Here is a 16,372-nt window from a genome sequence, read left to right as displayed (position 1 = left end):
ACTTATTTACTGTACTTTTTATTTTTACTGTTATATTCGTTGTTAATTTGTGTTTCAAAGTGGTATAATTTTGTTTGGCTCAATTATACAGACTAGAATAAAAACATAACATACAATAGTAAAGATAATTAAGAATTGCAGAGACTATTATCTATCCTTTTCTGTAGTTTAACATTTCAAAGCAAAGCAAAAAAAAAAACAAGCAAACTGCAATCATGTCTAGCAAAACAGGAGAAATCGACGAGAGTTTGTACTCTCGTCAATTGTACGTCCTTGGTAAAGAGGCCATGTTGAAAATGCAACATTCAAATGTATTGGTAGTGGGTTTAAAGGGTTTAGGTGTAGAGATCGCTAAAAATGTTGTATTGGCAGGTGTGAAATCTATGACCCTTTATGATCCAAGTCCAATTAGTTTACAAGATTTATCAACACAATTCTTCTTAACAGAATCCGATGTTGGTCAAAAGAGAGATCTAATATCAATGGAAAAATTAAAAGAATTAAACTCTTATGTGCCAGTTAAAATTTTAGACCGTATCGATCAAAATTTCAATAATTTACTGGATTTTCAAGTTATCGTCATCACAGATCTATTGACCTTGGAAGATAAAATTAAAATGAATGATTTCTGCCATAAGCATAATATTAAGTTCATCTCTACTGAAACTCACGGTTTATTCGGTAACGTTTTCGTAGATTTTGGTGACGAATTCACAGTCATCGATCCCACCGGTGAAGAACCACGCACAGGTATCATCTCAGATATCGAACCTAATGGTACCATCACAATGTTAGATGATAACAGACATGGTTTAGAAGACGGTAACTATGTCAAGTTCTCAGAAATCGAAGGTCTAGAATCCTTGAATGATGGGGCTTTACATAAAGTTGAAGTCTTGGGTCCATTCGCTTTTAAAATAGATCATGTAGATAATTTAGGTACTTACGTCAAAGGTGGTGTATTCACCGAAGTTAAAGTACCAAAGAAATTGTCATATAAGAACTTATTCGATTCTCTACAAACTCCTGACTTTTTATTTTCAGATTTTGCCAAATTCGATAGAACCGCGCAATTACACTTAGGTTTCCAAGCTTTACAATACTTCAAGTTAAAAAATAATGGCCAACTACCAAGACCAATGAATGAAGAAGATGCAAACCACTTGGTTAAATTGGTAACTGATTTGGCAGTCCAACAACCTAATGTTTTGAACATTGCTGAAGGTGATGAACCACAAATTGATAAAGAATTGATCAAGGAATTATCATATCAAGCTAGAGGTGATATTCCAGGTGTTGTTGCATTTTTTGGTGGTTTAGTTGCGCAAGAAGTTTTGAAAGGTTGTTCTGGTAAATTTACCCCAATTCAACAGTTCTTATACTTTGACTCCTTGGAATCATTACCCAACTCCAAGAGTTTCCCAAGAACCACAGAATCAACCAAACCTATCAATTCAAGATATGATAACCAAATTGCCGTTTTTGGTGTTGACTTTCAAAAGAAAATCGCCAATTCTAAAGTATTTTTGGTGGGTTCTGGTGCCATTGGTTGTGAAATGTTAAAAAACTGGGCCTTATTGGGTCTAGGTTCTGGTGAAAATGGTGGAATTACTGTTACCGATAACGACTCTATTGAAAAATCCAACTTGAACCGTCAATTCTTGTTCAGACCAAAGGATGTCGGAAGAAATAAATCAGAAGTTGCTGCTGATGCTGTAATTGCCATGAATCCTGATTTGAAAGGTAAAATAGAACCTAAGATTGATAAAGTTGGTCCTGAAACTGAAGATATCTTCAGTGATGCCTTCTGGGAGTCTTTGGACTTTGTAACCAACGCCTTAGATAATGTTGATGCACGTACGTATGTTGACCGTCGTTGTGTTTTCTACAGAAAACCATTATTGGAATCAGGTACTTTGGGTACAAAGGGTAATACTCAAGTAATTATTCCAAGATTGACTGAATCATACTCCTCTTCTAGAGATCCACCAGAAAAATCAATTCCTCTATGTACATTGCGTTCTTTCCCAAATAAAATCGACCATACAATTGCCTGGGCTAAATCCCTATTCCAAGGGTATTTTGCTGATACTCCAGAAAATGTTAACATGTACTTAACTGAACCAAACTTCATTGAAAACACTATGAAACAGAGTGGTGATGTCAAGGGTATTTTCGAATCAGTCTCTGATTCTTTATCAAACAGACCAACTGACTTCGATGATTGTATTAAATGGGCAAGATTAGAGTTCGAAAAGAAATTCAATCATGATATCCAACAATTATTGTATAACTTTCCAAAAGATGCAAAGACATCAAATGGTGCACCATTTTGGTCTGGTCCAAAACGTGCTCCTTCTCCACTAGTCTTTGCTATCGATAATCCAGATCACTTCCACTTTGTTGTTGGCGGTGCCAATTTACGCGCTTTCAATTATAACTTACAAGGAGGTGGAGATGAACCAGACGTTTCACATTATAAGTCTGTTATTGACAGCATGATTATCCCAGATTTTACACCAAGTGCTAATGTCAAGATTCAAGTCAACGATGATGATCCAGATCCAAATGCCAACAATCCAAGTGATGATTTGGAATCCTTGGCAAAATCATTACCAAACCCATCTACTCTATCAGGATTCAAGTTAGCGCCAGTTGAATTTGAAAAGGACGATGATTCTAATCATCATATTGAATTTATTTCAGCATGTTCTAACTGTAGAGCCTTGAACTATTTTATTGAACCTGCCGATCGTCAAAAGACCAAATTTATAGCAGGTCGTATTATTCCAGCTATTGCTACAACTACCGGTTTAGTTACTGGTTTAGTAAACTTGGAATTGTATAAAGTCGTTGATGGAAAGACCGATATTGAACAATACAAGAATGGTTTTGTTAATTTGGCTTTACCATTCTTCGGATTTTCTGAACCAATTGCTTCTCCAAAGGGTCAGTATAATGGTAAGGAATATGATAGGATCTGGGATAGATTTGATATTAAAGGTGACATCAAATTATCAGATTTGATCGAACACTTTGAAAAAGAAGAAGGATTAGAAATCACCATGTTATCATATGGTGTCTCCCTATTATATGCCTCATTCTTCCCACCTAAAAAGCTAAAGGAAAGAATGAATTTAACAATTTCCGAATTGGTGAAGTTTGTTACTAAAACTGAACTTCCTTCTCATGTACGTACTATGATCTTAGAAATTTGTGCAGATGATAAAGAAGGTGAAGATGTCGAAGTTCCTTATATTGTTATCAATTTATAAGGCAATATAAAGATACTCCTGTATTGAATCTTTCCAAAAGAAAGAAAAAAATTCCACTCATTTTCCAACCCTCTTCAGCAAATCGTACTCCATCTTCTTATCCTATCTCCCCAATTTTCTGTAAATCATTATCTCATGCACTCAATCATATAACAATTAGTTTTACTTAAATGTTTTGTATAATTACAATATTTTTAGAATACTTCTAACATTTAGGTCATGGACCTCAATTCTGATTCGAATTCGAACTATTTCTTACTTTCTTAGGTTCCAACTCCTACTTGCCAATGATTGCATGTTATAAAAACAACTCCACATCACCACGGACAAATCCTCGAATCTTGATCTGATCTTATTATTTTATTATGTATCTGATATTTTCGAACAGCATGTGATTTATTTTTGACACGGCACTATATAAACGAAACGACATCAAGATTAATAATAAAAAGGTAATTGAATAATTTTAAAGTACTTTAGAAAGGTTTTGAATATTTAAATGTTATTGAATTTCTAGATAAGAATTGTTTACGAGAACTGTAACTCTATTGCAAAAATAAAAAAAATTGACAATGTCTAATTCTACAACTTCGATTGTTTCCTCTGCTATTACTTCAGCTACATCGATAGCCTCTTCTGCATTTAAGACTGCAACACCAGCATTTGGTGGTAACGAATCCTTTATGGATATGATTTCTGAAAAGTTCTTAGTTATACAAGAAATCTATGTTGATTTATTTCAAGAAATAAATTTTGAAGATAGAGCTTTACAAATATCAATCTTTTTTGTTGCTTTCAATCCAATTTTCTGGAATATTGTTGCACGTCTTGAGTATTCAACTCATTTCTTAACCAAGTTGGCCGGTAGTGCTAAAAGAGGTTGTTATCTATTAGCTATGACTATCTTTTCTTTGGGTTTAGTTCGTGATTATTTCTTCGAACAAGCTTTACACAATCAATTTTCCTCTCCATATTTGCAAAATGAATATGTCAAAATGGTTGGTGTTACCTTATTTGGTTTCGGTCAATTACTTGTCTTAACTTCAATGTACCAATTAGGTATCACTGGTACTTACTTAGGTGATTATTTTGGTATTTTAATGGATGAAAGAGTCACTGCTTTCCCATTCAATGTCAGCAACAACCCAATGTATCAAGGTTCAACTCTTTCATTTTTGGGTACTGCTTTGATATATGGTAAATCAGCAGGTTTATTGGTTGCATTTATGGTTCAAACTATGTACAACTTAGCTTTGAAATTAGAAGAACCATTCACTGCTCAAATTTACGCAAAACGTGATGAAGCTAAATCAAAGAAGTCTAACTAAATTACTCAGTGATTTGATAAAAATAGAAATTTATAGGTACTAACAATATTATATAAAATTACCAAGTTTAATTAAATGTATTATTTATCTAATATATTTTTTATTCTCCTAATTCTATAATGAGTTTACTGTTTGGCAATTAATTGAATGGTCATACAGTGACTGAATTTAGTTAAAAAAAGTCCATTTATATTTATTATAAGAAAACATTGGATTAATAGAATGTAAGTAAAATCGAATCTTTGCCAAGATGAGGTTTTTCTTGCCTCAGATACTCTCAGCAAATCAAGTTCTTAAATATATCAATAAGGATTTGTATATATATAAAAAAAAGATATTTAAAAAAAAATATCATTTGCCCCCTGTGGGAATTGAACCCACGATCCCCGCATTACGAGTGCGATGCCTTACCACTTGGCCAAAGGGGCAAATTAGCAACAACGTTCTTAGTCGGGTACTCGAATACTCAACAGGTATATTTTATTACAAAACTATTTCTAAAATTTCCTCTTTTGATGATAATACAGCCATTTTTACTGCAATAGATGGCAATATTGGAAGATAAATGTCTATTAATAATCATTCCACTCGATAGGGTTACTTATAGTGTTAGAGGTATTGCATACCATATTCGGCACTACTAATCATAGCGGCTCGTCATTTGCTAATATTACAAATATGACAACTGGATGTTGATTAATAATGGTCCAGATGACATAAAAAGTGTCAGAAATTATGAGATGACGTAAAGTCATACTCATTAATTCAATATTAATAAGGGTGAAGAATTATATGAAACATCATTATTAATAAGGGATAAAGAAATGTTTATAATACGAAAGTATTTGCTTCTGACGTGTCAATAATATCTAAACATTGTATATAAAGTCTGGTAAGATCTTAATTGACACTTATCATATGTACTATATTCCCATGTGTATATTTTATACTTTAATACACCGGATCAATATCAACTTATTAAGAATGTCCTTGCAAACAACTAAACAATCTACTATTATTAACGATTCTGTAAAGAATCCACAACCCTCTGATTCTCTACAAAAAGTTTTAGAAATAATCATGAATTCCCAGGATGAGAAGTTGAAGTTACGGTATATTATTATTTTCAATTCTATAGTATTGACAATACGGTCAATGAGGTGATGCTCTTGTGATTCATTTTTTAGTACTAGTAATTGCTCAAATATTATCATATCATTTAAAGTGTTGAAATCCCATCAAATTTAATTTGTGTATCAAATAGTACTCCCATTAGTAAAATTGCAAATATTGAAATCAAAGACCGTGTATGACAAGAAAGTTCGAAGCTATTTTAAAGTTGACGTATAGATATTACCAAATCTCCAAACATATTCACTATCGCTCACAGATATGGAAGGTAATAAGTGCTTGAAATTATGGAGACATTTTTGAATGATATATAAATGTTAGAATTTAGGAGGAGATAAATTTCTAATAAAGCTAATCATTAATATCTCATTAATATTCGATGAATTTAACCGATATAACATGCTAAATATAAACTCATCTCATCAAGGGCTATATCTTCATCGAATTAAATCAGAAAGTTGATTTCGTAAAATCTTATTATAACTTGAAACTCTCGTAACCTGAAACCATCGTCCTGCTTCTTCGTGGTTTTTCAAAAGATATAGGAACAAAGGGCCTCTAAAGTTAATTTATGCATACGCTTAACATTCTGATGAGAACAATTGATGATCTGGTACATTTAGTTTTTCTTATTACTCTGCTGCAACTCATAACAGAACCTCAACTCTATTTAAACTTCATAATTACTTTGATCAACTACTTGATTTCTTATGCAATCCTCTCGTTTAAGGTCTCGAATTCTAGACTTTTTCAGCCATTGTACAGGTGTTTCTCGGCAAGCTCATCGCAAAGCTCAAATTGAAAAATTTTTCAAAAATTTAAACAACGATCTATAACCTGCAATACACTTGATATATAAACGACTGTCGGATCTATTGAAGTTAGATAAATCTAATCAAGTGCTTCCTGTTTCAATAACTTATTTAATATTTATATTTTCTGTTAAAAAGAGTACACCAAATAATTCAACAGATTTGAATAACAAACAAGAAAGATGTCTACCAATTTCGAAAAGCATTTTGAAGAAACCGTCGAAGGTTCAACTTTGGAACAATTAAGAGATATCTTAATTAACAAATCTGGCAAGAGTGAATTAGCGAACAGATTCAGAGCTTTGTTCAACTTGAAATGTGTTGCTGAAGAATTTGCTAAGGATCCAGTTGCTGCTAAAAAGGCTGTTGATTATATTTCCGAATCATTTGGTGATTCTAGTGAATTATTGAAACATGAAGTGGCTTATGTTTTAGGTCAAACCAAGAATATGGAATCCTGTCCTGTTTTAAGAGAAGTCACTATTGATCAAAACCAACAATGTATGGTTAGACACGAAGCAGCTGAAGCTTTGGGTGCTTTAGGTGATGCAGGTTCATTAGAATTATTAGAAAAAGCTGCTGTTGAAGATCCAGCTTTAGAAGTTAGACAAACATGTGAATTAGCTGCTGCTAGAATTAAATGGCAACATGGTACAGAAAGGGAAAAGGAACATTTACAAAAATCTTTGTACTCTTCTATTGATCCAGCTCCACCATTAGCTTTACAAAAAGAATATAAGATTGAAGAATTAAAGAACATTTTAAATGATCAATCACAACCAATGTTTGAAAGATACAGAGCTATGTTTAGATTAAGAGATATCGACACCGATGAAGCATGTTTAGCTTTGGCTACTGGTTTCAACGATCCATCTGCTTTATTCAAACATGAAATCGCATACGTTTTTGGTCAAATGGGTAACCCAGTCATTGTTCCTCATTTAGTTGAAGTTTTAGCCCGTAAAGAAGAAGCTCCAATGGTTAGACATGAAGCTGCTGAAGCTTTAGGTTCCATTGCAACTGAAGATGTTTTGCCAGTATTGAAAGGTTACTTGAACGATGATGTTGATGTTGTCAGAGAATCAGCTATTGTTGCATTAGACATGTACGAATACGAAAACAGTACTCAATTAGAATACGCTCCAGCAGCTTAATTCAACCTGAAGTAAGACAAAAAATAACATAAAATAAACATTTTTCTACTACTAAACAGTATAAACTACATTCATAATTACTATTAAAATAAAAAAAATAAAACGAGCAAGATCAATCATTTGGCATTGTATCCCCTTTTAATAATTAGACCCAAACGTTCAAAAATCATTATAAATCATCGGTCTATTTATATCTTATTACCATTTGTATACATATTTAAATATATATAATTTATACACTCGATTCAAGATGACAATGGATCCCACAACATACCAATTGCAGGACATATCTAAATCACCAAGCCTTTATAAAGATACTTACCTTAAGTAATAATAAATCGACTATGAACAAACGGTCTGTCTTATAGTTTGTAACTATTCAGTAACTAACTAGCTCATCGTCCAATATCAAATATCGGCATTATACTCATTGCGTACGAAGGGGTACCTCAGAATTGAAAAGACGTCAGTGCCTCAATTAATTATAGAAATTAAAGGTCAAATAAGAAGATTAAAAGCTTCAAATTCAATATAGTTTGTGTAAGTTTTGGATAGTTCAGGTAGTATAAAAGGATACTAAAATTATTTATTTAAGGTTTATAAGTATAATTTTTTCTTCTACATTTTATTTTGTAGAAAAAGATCGCCTTTCAGTTGATTTAATTTGAGTAACGATCGATTTGAATAATTTTGTGTTATAGATAAATAAATATATATATATAAATTTATTTATTGGTAACCACAAGAATATAGCAAGAACATAGAGTTAGCTTTTATAAAACTGTGCTATTTAGACTATCTTTTGAAGAATATATCAAGGTGCTTTAATAGTATTAGTAATAATGGGATCGAGCAAGAGTAAAAAAGCTCATAAGAAAGGAGATGGTGGTGCTAACCATGACAGTATAGAAGATACAAAAGATATAGGTTTTGATGAACTATTTCTTCGACTAAAGGAGAAGCAAGAGAATCTTCATAAAAGTGGAGTGGTTCAAGAACCGTTAAAGGAGAAAGGAATAGGAAGTGAAGATTTATCTCAGGTCGAACCCAATGAGAATGAAGAAAATATACAAAATGAGGAGGACAAGACTAAAATCATTTATTCTTATGATGAAATGAAAAATTTATTTGATTCAATACATGAAGATTACATGGATGTTATGAAATCAAGATTACCAAAAAGACCATTTTGGAGATTGCCAAGTAAAACTTCATCTCCTAAAGTAGAACCAGTAAATAAAAGTGTGAAACAAAGGAAACCATTTCAATCACTACCAATAAATAGATACGAGGGAAGTGATGAAATTAACAAAAGGTACTCCCTGGGAGATTTCAATTTCAAGTCAAATCAGTTCGAACATTTGATTGATGAGACAAATTTCCAAAAACAATCTCTTTTATATTCTACTGACTTAAGTCCTATGAATATAAAAAAAGAATTAAATTTAAATAAAGATGAAAATTTAGATTTAGAAAAATGGCAAAACAAAATTAAGGAAATTGAAACTTTACCAAATAATAATCAAAGTATGTTTCAGAATGTGCCACTTCGAGCATCAACAGGAAGTATGAGTTTATCTCCTATTGATATGGACACGAATTTAAAAAATAATGAAACTTTGAATCAGAATCAAACCTTCTATAATTTTGAGCAAAACAATTCAAAATTCACAAATTTTTTCACTTCACCTTTTGAACCCTCACAAAGGGATACAAATGCGACGGTAAGCCCTGATTTACAGCATAAAATAAAATCTACCTCGCCATTAACCACTTTTACAGATATGGAAAATAGACAATTCACAAACGAAAGAACAATTTATAATCAATCTTTTCATAACCAGTTGGGTCAAAATTTAAATGCACAAGAAAAAACAGAATATGCGACAGGACACTTTATGCAGGGCATAAAAAATCCTCAAAAAACTCCTATTAGGAATAATTCACATTTAGCATCAAATAAAGAATCCTTCTCTATACAACAAGCACCTGAAACAATATCTAATGAAAATGTATATCCAAGACAACCAAACGTATGGGATAATAATTATATGACAATGTCGCCCATGAACTACAACTGGGTACCTCCTAACCCAAATATGTGGTATCCAAATATGAACAGTAATGAATATCCAAACTATATTCCTCAAGCTATTCCAAGAGTGACATACCCTCCTAATAATGATAGACATAACTACAGCCCTATGAATTATCAACGAAATCCTTATCCCACTCCAGTATACTATCAAGATCCGTATCCTACAGATATGTATGCTAGTTGTAATCCTAGCTATAAAATTGAATCTGAGGCAAAGGCATATTACCCATCAAAAAACTATCAAGGCTCCACTAATTATTCGAACACTCATCATAAAAAAAATATGCTTTCAAATAGTAGAAATTGTTTTATGGCACAGTCCAATAGATACTATAATAGAATAGAAGATGGGAATGAATTTCCAACCCAGGCAAATATGAAATAGGATTTTTTTTATTCTTATTGGTTAATCGACAAAGCATAATAATATTACTCTCATATTAAATCGTAGAAAATCAATTAAGAAAGGTTGATACAGATTAATGTTTATATAAATTCATGTTGAAAATTTATTAAGTCAATAAATAATTGGTGTCATGTTATATATTTAAGTAGATATAAATAGTTTAAGTTTCAAAAAATGACAGTACAATAATGTGCATAACTAAGTTTTAAAATATTATTAGTATATACATGTCCCTTTGTAAATATTATCTATTTATAATTTTGTATCATAATTTAAATCACCAGAAAGGACACCATCCAATATAATGCTGACATAAATTCTCAACTGATGTTGCCTGTTGAATTAATTTATCAACCTGTTCTGGAACTCCAAGCTCATGAAACCTATGGAAATCATTACCAGTTAACTTATCAGTTATCCTCCTTAATACCAACATGGCTCTTGCATTTCTTATTTCAGTTTTTTGTTCCGATTCCATTTTAGCAGCTTCGTCTGGTGTAATTGCACCTTTTCTTAACAATTCACTTGGATTTGTTAAAGGTAGTTCAATACCAGTCTGTTCCGCAATAGTTTGAGTCGGCAAATCGAATCCCCAATGAATTAAAGGATCAAAGGCAAACGCTTCTAAAATAGCCATTAATGATTCTTTATTATCTCTTAATACTCTCATTACGTTTTCACAGGTAATTCTGAAACTACCTTCAATACCACTAACTTCCATAGCGTAAGTCAGCATTCTGGTTAATCTAAATGGCACCTTTTCTGGAAACTTTTCTCTTAAAATGGCTGCTTCAAAACAGTCACCGAAATCAATATGAACAACTTTACCAGTTATTCTATCTAACATCAAATTACTTGGGTGACGATCACCCAGACCTAAAATATAACCTACCATTGACATCACAGCCAATGATCTTGTATAAGTTGTTCTTCTTTCTAACCAAGATTCAGAAGACCTACTCTTCAACCATAAAACTTTGTATAAATCTTGTCCCCGGGTATTTTCGAGAGCATAGGTAAAAACTTCAACTTTTTGTAATAATGTTAAACTATCGTAGTCAGGTGCCATCTGCAACATGACCCAATGTTCAATGTTAAGGGGAACTTTCTTTGCTTCACGATGCTCTCTTATTAGTACATGGAAGGTATCACTGTTCGAAACCCAACCTAATAAACCTGATTTTGGAGACAATGGGATTGCAGGATATTGTTGAATATCCAAATGCCTCTGGAAACACTCAGAATCATTCTGTAGAAGAGTATTCACTAACCCAAACAATTGCATGACCAAACTATCTTGTCTAATATCTTCGTGTCCTTTAAGAACGTATTGGTAATCATTACCGTCACTGCCTTTAATTGAAAATTTACGTGGTCTCTGTTTTGAAGAGATAACTGAGAATACAGGCTCGAATCTGCTAATTTTGACAATAGAACCACCTGCTAGGTAGGTGCCTGGAACTGCCAATTCCAAATCATGTGCTGACAATAACTTTGGTGAAACGTGTTGCAATTCCAACGTCTGAAGTTGTGGTAACTGTCTACTAATCCTTCTGAATACATTATAATATATATCCCATGCTTGGTTTAGATTGCTAACATCTTTGGTACGCTTATAATTCATGACCCATTCGTAAGCATCATTCAAATCTCTACCAAAGGAATTTTGGAATGAAATTTCTCTTAAGGTTTCAGGACCTCTCTTCAACATTTCATGCAATGGTTCTAATGTAGCAAACATTTTTTCGGTATTATGTTCTCCAAAGAATTGTCTACTGGCATCTTCTAAACCTTCATACCACAATTCATGCCATAATACTGCAACTCTAATTAGTTCATGACTTACTAGTTCCGCTTGGTCAACTAAAGTTGGACTATGCATTCTCATTTTCTCAATAATAGATAAGGCAGCTTTTTGTCTTGAAATAGATTCTGACTTGATCGCGACAGTTAATGGGTAAACCAAAGTTTGAGGGTGTGCTTTACCTAAATCAGAAAGTAGTGATAATAAAGATCTACTAACAACTTGATCAGGCTGATGAATACGTGAAATCAATTGTGGTAAAACTTCTAACCAGTTCCCAATTTTGATTAGACTAAATCCTTCGTGCATAGCTTGGGCAGCTTCTGGGATACCACCAAAGGTAAACCAAATTGTTAGCAATCTTAGAGTATCTTGGAGAGAACTAGACTCGGACAACGAAATAGAGTGGAAAAAACCCTTGATTGCTGGCACAACATGTCTCTGGATCATTTCTGCTGGATATTTATCATTTCCCACATTGACAGTATCAGCACCCATTAAACCATTTTCAATTCTATACACTGCATTTGAAGAAGTATCATTTGCAGAGTTTGTTTTCTCACTACTTCCTGATGTTATCATTGAAATCACTTCAAAATTTGCTAGGGCCCAATTATGCCAAGCTTTATACCAAGAATCATCGAAATGTGTAGCTAACAAATACGAACCTAAAATAGCATCAGGATTTTCCGTTCTCCAGTTAGGTTGTAAGGAAACTCTCCACTCACCCTGTTTCAGGAAACACCTAGCTAATAACTTTGTATATTCTTCTACATGGTCAGGTGAAATAGTGCTATTCTGTGGTATACTCTGAGCTATCATATTATTTGGATCCAAACCTAGATCGTGAGCCATTCTAGAAGTAAAGCCTATTAAATGAAGTAAGGCATCTTTCTGTGAACCTGTTGACCATAAGTACTTTAATTGGGCATATATAACAGGTGGGGGTGCTCTAGCCGTGTTCGGATGGTCTGGATCCCAGCCATCCTCTAGTAATGAATTCAAAGCTTTACGAGCGAGACCCATTCTTCCTGATTTTCTGCATAAGTTTGCGAACTTAATCCATATTTGCATGTCTTGCTTTGGTATTACAACAAGAGATCTAACTCTTAAAACTCTTTGCCATACATCTACATTCTTTTGACATCCCAATAGTCTCTTATTCCATGTGCTTCTGATCACTTCAGCTTTCTCAGAATTTTGAGGTGAAGTTTTGTACTTAATAATTTCTTCTAATTCAGCAATAATTTGAGTTCTAACGACAACACTGTATGCTCTATTATAACTCTCGTTAACTAGGGCAGATATTTCAGTAACAAGTAAATCACGGGCATTGAATATATGCCTTTCTGCGTCTGTAAAATTGTTTCTGTGCAAACATAAAACAGCGTCAAAAAATTCCTTATCTGGCGATTGTGGTTTCATTACACTAATGTATTGCTCGATTTGTTCCCATTGTCCTAAACCCCAGGCTGCTCCTGCAGCAAGAGGGGCCATAATCTTTTTTATATCAGGTTTAGCAGTTGGCCATTTATCAGCCGCTAAATCAGCCAACTCCTCCCAAGAACCAAGTGCATGTAGAGACCTCATTTTACCCATCATTACTTCAACAGAATCTTCACCGGCCTTCTCACGTTCGTTATACGCATTTAATGCATCTTCCCATCTTTGTAACTTCTCGTACCAAGTTTCTTTTAATTGCAAGTCATGGTGTTGTTGAGCATGTTTTAGAATACCAATAGCAGCGTCAGTTTGATGCAATTGATTATTTATACTAATCAATGACTCTATTGTGGAGGTATTAGGTTCTTGAATAAATTCAACTTCTTTATAATGCAATGCCTTCGCATAGGCATGACACTTTTGAGCATATTGACCTAAAACTTGGATAGATATTGGTAGCGGTTTATCATCATGTTCCATAAATTCCACAAGATTCAGTAATGTTTGATGGATTTCAGGTGGGTTTTGAGGTGATGATAACGCAGTACACAACGATTGGATAAGATCTTCTTGGTACTGTGAATATAGTTCAGTCCAACAACTTGCAAATGAAGCATTAAATAGATCTCTTGCTAATGGATAATAAATACCAGCCAGACCAGAACAAGCTCTAAGAGCATGGGATGGGGATTCTTTTAAAAGTTGTATTGATAAACGTCTAATCCATTCCTGCCAGTCTTCTTTTGTTCTTTGTTGGGTACAATCCCATGTATTTTTCAAAATAACTTTATTTACAGGCAACTTTGCGGGAGCTGAATCGGTATCATTTGATTCCTTTTTTGACGTATCGTGATCTTTATCAAAAAGAACACTTGATGGCAATGCCTCGTCATTCAACAACTGGTTAACCAACTGGTCATATACACTGTGTTGGATATGATTTTTCATTAAAGTCTTATTGATGATAGGAACAAATACGATAAAATCAGTCCCCAATTGAAGTAGCAATAAACAGAGCGTGTTCATTGTGCACTTTACCAACTCCTTATCTCCAGTATTTAAAACTCGAGTCAAAGTTTGTAAAATTCTGGAGGACATGTCTGATAAGTTAATACACTTAGCTAGTTTCCCAATTGTAACAATAGAAATTTTCCTCAATGTACTTGGTGAATATTCCGACATACGAACTATAGTAGGTATTATTAAATGAGCATAATCCTCGATATTCGAATCAAAGACGACAATCGATTTCAAGATGCGAATCGACACTATTTTCTTATTTGATTTGTCATTTTCTAACACATTTAAAAACATTGTCAGTGTTCTAGGAACAAATCGTTTGAATTCTCCTTCCATTGCTTTTGAAATAGCTTCGATTACTGAAATTATAGGTATTTGTAATTTGACAATGGGAAAAAATTCTTGGATAACATCATACATTTCATCGACGTGAGGTCTAATGTGTTTTTTAACAATTGTCACTAAGGAGCCTAACTGTTGGAAGTAAAACTCCAATAATGAAGGTGGACAAGTATGCATAATTGAGATAATTCCAGGAACTATTTGACTTAAAAATGATACACAGCGGAGTCCTAAAGTTTGGAATATATGCATAATTGTCTGAATTACAGCAGTATGATGCGATGACAACGAAGGATCACGTAATATTTTCATTAGAGTATTGATTACTACAGTTGGATAATATTCTTCATTAGAAGGGGACATACCCTGCATCAATAAAGCTATATCAATAGATGGTGCATTTTGCTCAACTGACATCTTAGCATTGGAGGTAACTTCTACCTCTCTATGTTTATATGGATCAAGGGCACCTAAAATACCGATTAACCTAACTGTCTCCCTTTTAATGTTTTGGGAGCTTTCAGTTTTTAGGATATTAATCAAAACACCTAATAATTCTGGATAATCTAACAAAGGGTCGATTACATAACCTGATGAAGCAGATAGTTGGCCCAAGGTTTTTAACGCGGCATCTCTTTTAAAAGAGTTTGATTGATCTTGAAATGTATTAATAATTAAAGGCATTAATTCAGCTAAGTATTTCTTCATGTGTTCTCCGCCTACAACTGAAAGCTCACCTATTGCTTTCAGAGCTGTTGATGCAACTGCAGATGAGTTATCTTGTGAAATTGGTAACAAAACATCTAAAATTGGCTCAATATATGCCTTAGTGACCTCTTTACTTGAACTAATTAATGAACATAATAAAGTAGCACTTTCTTCCTTCTTTCTTGGTCTATTAGAATATCTAAGCTGGGTTAGTAATTCAAGTAACGTTTTTCTTAATGATGGGATCACATATGCAGGGTTTACAGATGTCAATCTACCTATTATTTTTATGGATTCCATTTGAATCGCAAAGTTTTCATCATTTAAAGTCATAAAAAGCAGTCTCATATTGTCTGGTTGTGCTAATTGTGGATCAAAATTGGAATCTAAGTGCTGCAAAATTTCGAATCTAATTTCAGCGACAGGATCAGTAATAGCAACTGTCAACAATTTACTTAGCACTTCTGATACTGAATTCAATGCATGCAAGGATGTTTTCTGACAGATGTTATCTTTCACAATAAATCACATGATGTAAGAGCTGCAAGTTTTCTTACAAATGAATTATCGTGTTTCATAAAAGAAAATGTAACAATTCTAACAAATTCGATCATGAAGATTTTTGGATTAATAGCCGTAACATCCCTAAGGCCTGGGTAAAAATTTTGCATCATCCCGTCGCCTTTAATTCCCCATTTTACGGAAATAGATTTATTCCCCCGGGCCTGCCTTATCAAGGAAAAGGTTTAAGGCTTTGGGAAACCGGGTGACAAATTTTCCCCGCAAAGAATCCATTGAAATCTAAAGATATTGTTACCGGGTTGTAAGGCGGAATTTTGTGATAAATATAA

The 16,372-nt window shown here is 33.4% G+C and overlaps 5 protein-coding genes and 1 non-coding gene across 5 annotated transcripts, besides 3 other annotated features; 4 read left to right on the top strand and 2 right to left on the bottom strand.

Annotated features, from left to right (window-relative positions):
* Window positions 1-215: 215 nt before the first annotated feature.
* Window positions 216-3,275, top strand: UBA1 (E1 ubiquitin-activating protein UBA1; the record flags this gene model as incomplete). The annotated part of the gene is made up of 1 exon (XM_001645816.1): window positions 216-3,275. One exon carries the CDS (start codon window positions 216-218, stop codon window positions 3,273-3,275), a length of 3,060 nt encoding a protein of 1,019 aa, XP_001645866.1.
* A 572-nt stretch (window positions 3,276-3,847) lies between these two features.
* On the top strand, window positions 3,848-4,603 carry OPI3 (bifunctional phosphatidyl-N-methylethanolamine N-methyltransferase/phosphatidyl-N-dimethylethanolamine N-methyltransferase; the record flags this gene model as incomplete). Its single annotated transcript, XM_001645815.1, has 1 exon — window positions 3,848-4,603. One exon carries the CDS (start codon window positions 3,848-3,850, stop codon window positions 4,601-4,603), a length of 756 nt encoding a protein of 251 aa, XP_001645865.1.
* Window positions 4,604-4,959: 356 nt separating this feature from the next.
* Kpol_1054trna4 lies at window positions 4,960-5,031 on the bottom strand. Its single transcript has one exon. It is a non-coding gene; the product is annotated as a tRNA-Thr (tRNA).
* Window positions 5,032-6,728: 1,697 nt separating this feature from the next.
* On the top strand, window positions 6,729-7,700 carry LIA1 (deoxyhypusine monooxygenase; the record flags this gene model as incomplete). Its single annotated transcript, XM_001645814.1, has 1 exon — window positions 6,729-7,700. The coding sequence occupies one exon, from the start codon at window positions 6,729-6,731 to the stop codon at window positions 7,698-7,700; it is 972 nt and encodes a 323-aa protein (XP_001645864.1).
* An 842-nt stretch (window positions 7,701-8,542) lies between these two features.
* Kpol_1054p53 (uncharacterized protein) lies at window positions 8,543-10,183 on the top strand (the record flags this gene model as incomplete). Its single annotated transcript, XM_001645813.1, has 1 exon — window positions 8,543-10,183. The coding sequence occupies one exon, from the start codon at window positions 8,543-8,545 to the stop codon at window positions 10,181-10,183; it is 1,641 nt and encodes a 546-aa protein (XP_001645863.1).
* A 298-nt stretch (window positions 10,184-10,481) lies between these two features.
* Window positions 10,482-15,869: a sequence feature (this is one fragment of gene Kpol_1054p51, which is interrupted by a gap, the other fragment is Kpol_1054p51f1~contains possible frameshift sequencing error~similar to Saccharomyces cerevisiae TOR1 (YJR066W) and TOR2 (YKL203C); similar to AA sequence:UniProtKB:P35169).
* Kpol_1054p51 (uncharacterized protein) overlaps window positions 10,482-16,372 on the bottom strand; it is a gene marked incomplete at both ends in the record, with an annotated part of 7,377 nt that continues 1,486 nt past the window's right edge.
* Window positions 15,873-16,037: a sequence feature (this is one fragment of gene Kpol_1054p51, which is interrupted by a gap, the other fragment is Kpol_1054p51f1~contains possible frameshift sequencing error~similar to Saccharomyces cerevisiae TOR1 (YJR066W) and TOR2 (YKL203C); similar to AA sequence:UniProtKB:P35169).
* Window positions 16,040-16,195: a sequence feature (this is one fragment of gene Kpol_1054p51, which is interrupted by a gap, the other fragment is Kpol_1054p51f1~contains possible frameshift sequencing error~similar to Saccharomyces cerevisiae TOR1 (YJR066W) and TOR2 (YKL203C); similar to AA sequence:UniProtKB:P35169).

This window comes from Vanderwaltozyma polyspora, genomic scaffold, assembly GCF_000150035.1.
Source record: "Vanderwaltozyma polyspora DSM 70294 KpolScaffold1054 genomic scaffold, whole genome shotgun sequence".
Taxonomy (NCBI): domain Eukaryota; kingdom Fungi; phylum Ascomycota; class Saccharomycetes; order Saccharomycetales; family Saccharomycetaceae; genus Vanderwaltozyma; species Vanderwaltozyma polyspora.
Note: the sequence above shows the minus strand (reverse complement) of the source record. Positions and strands in the feature narration are given on the sequence as shown.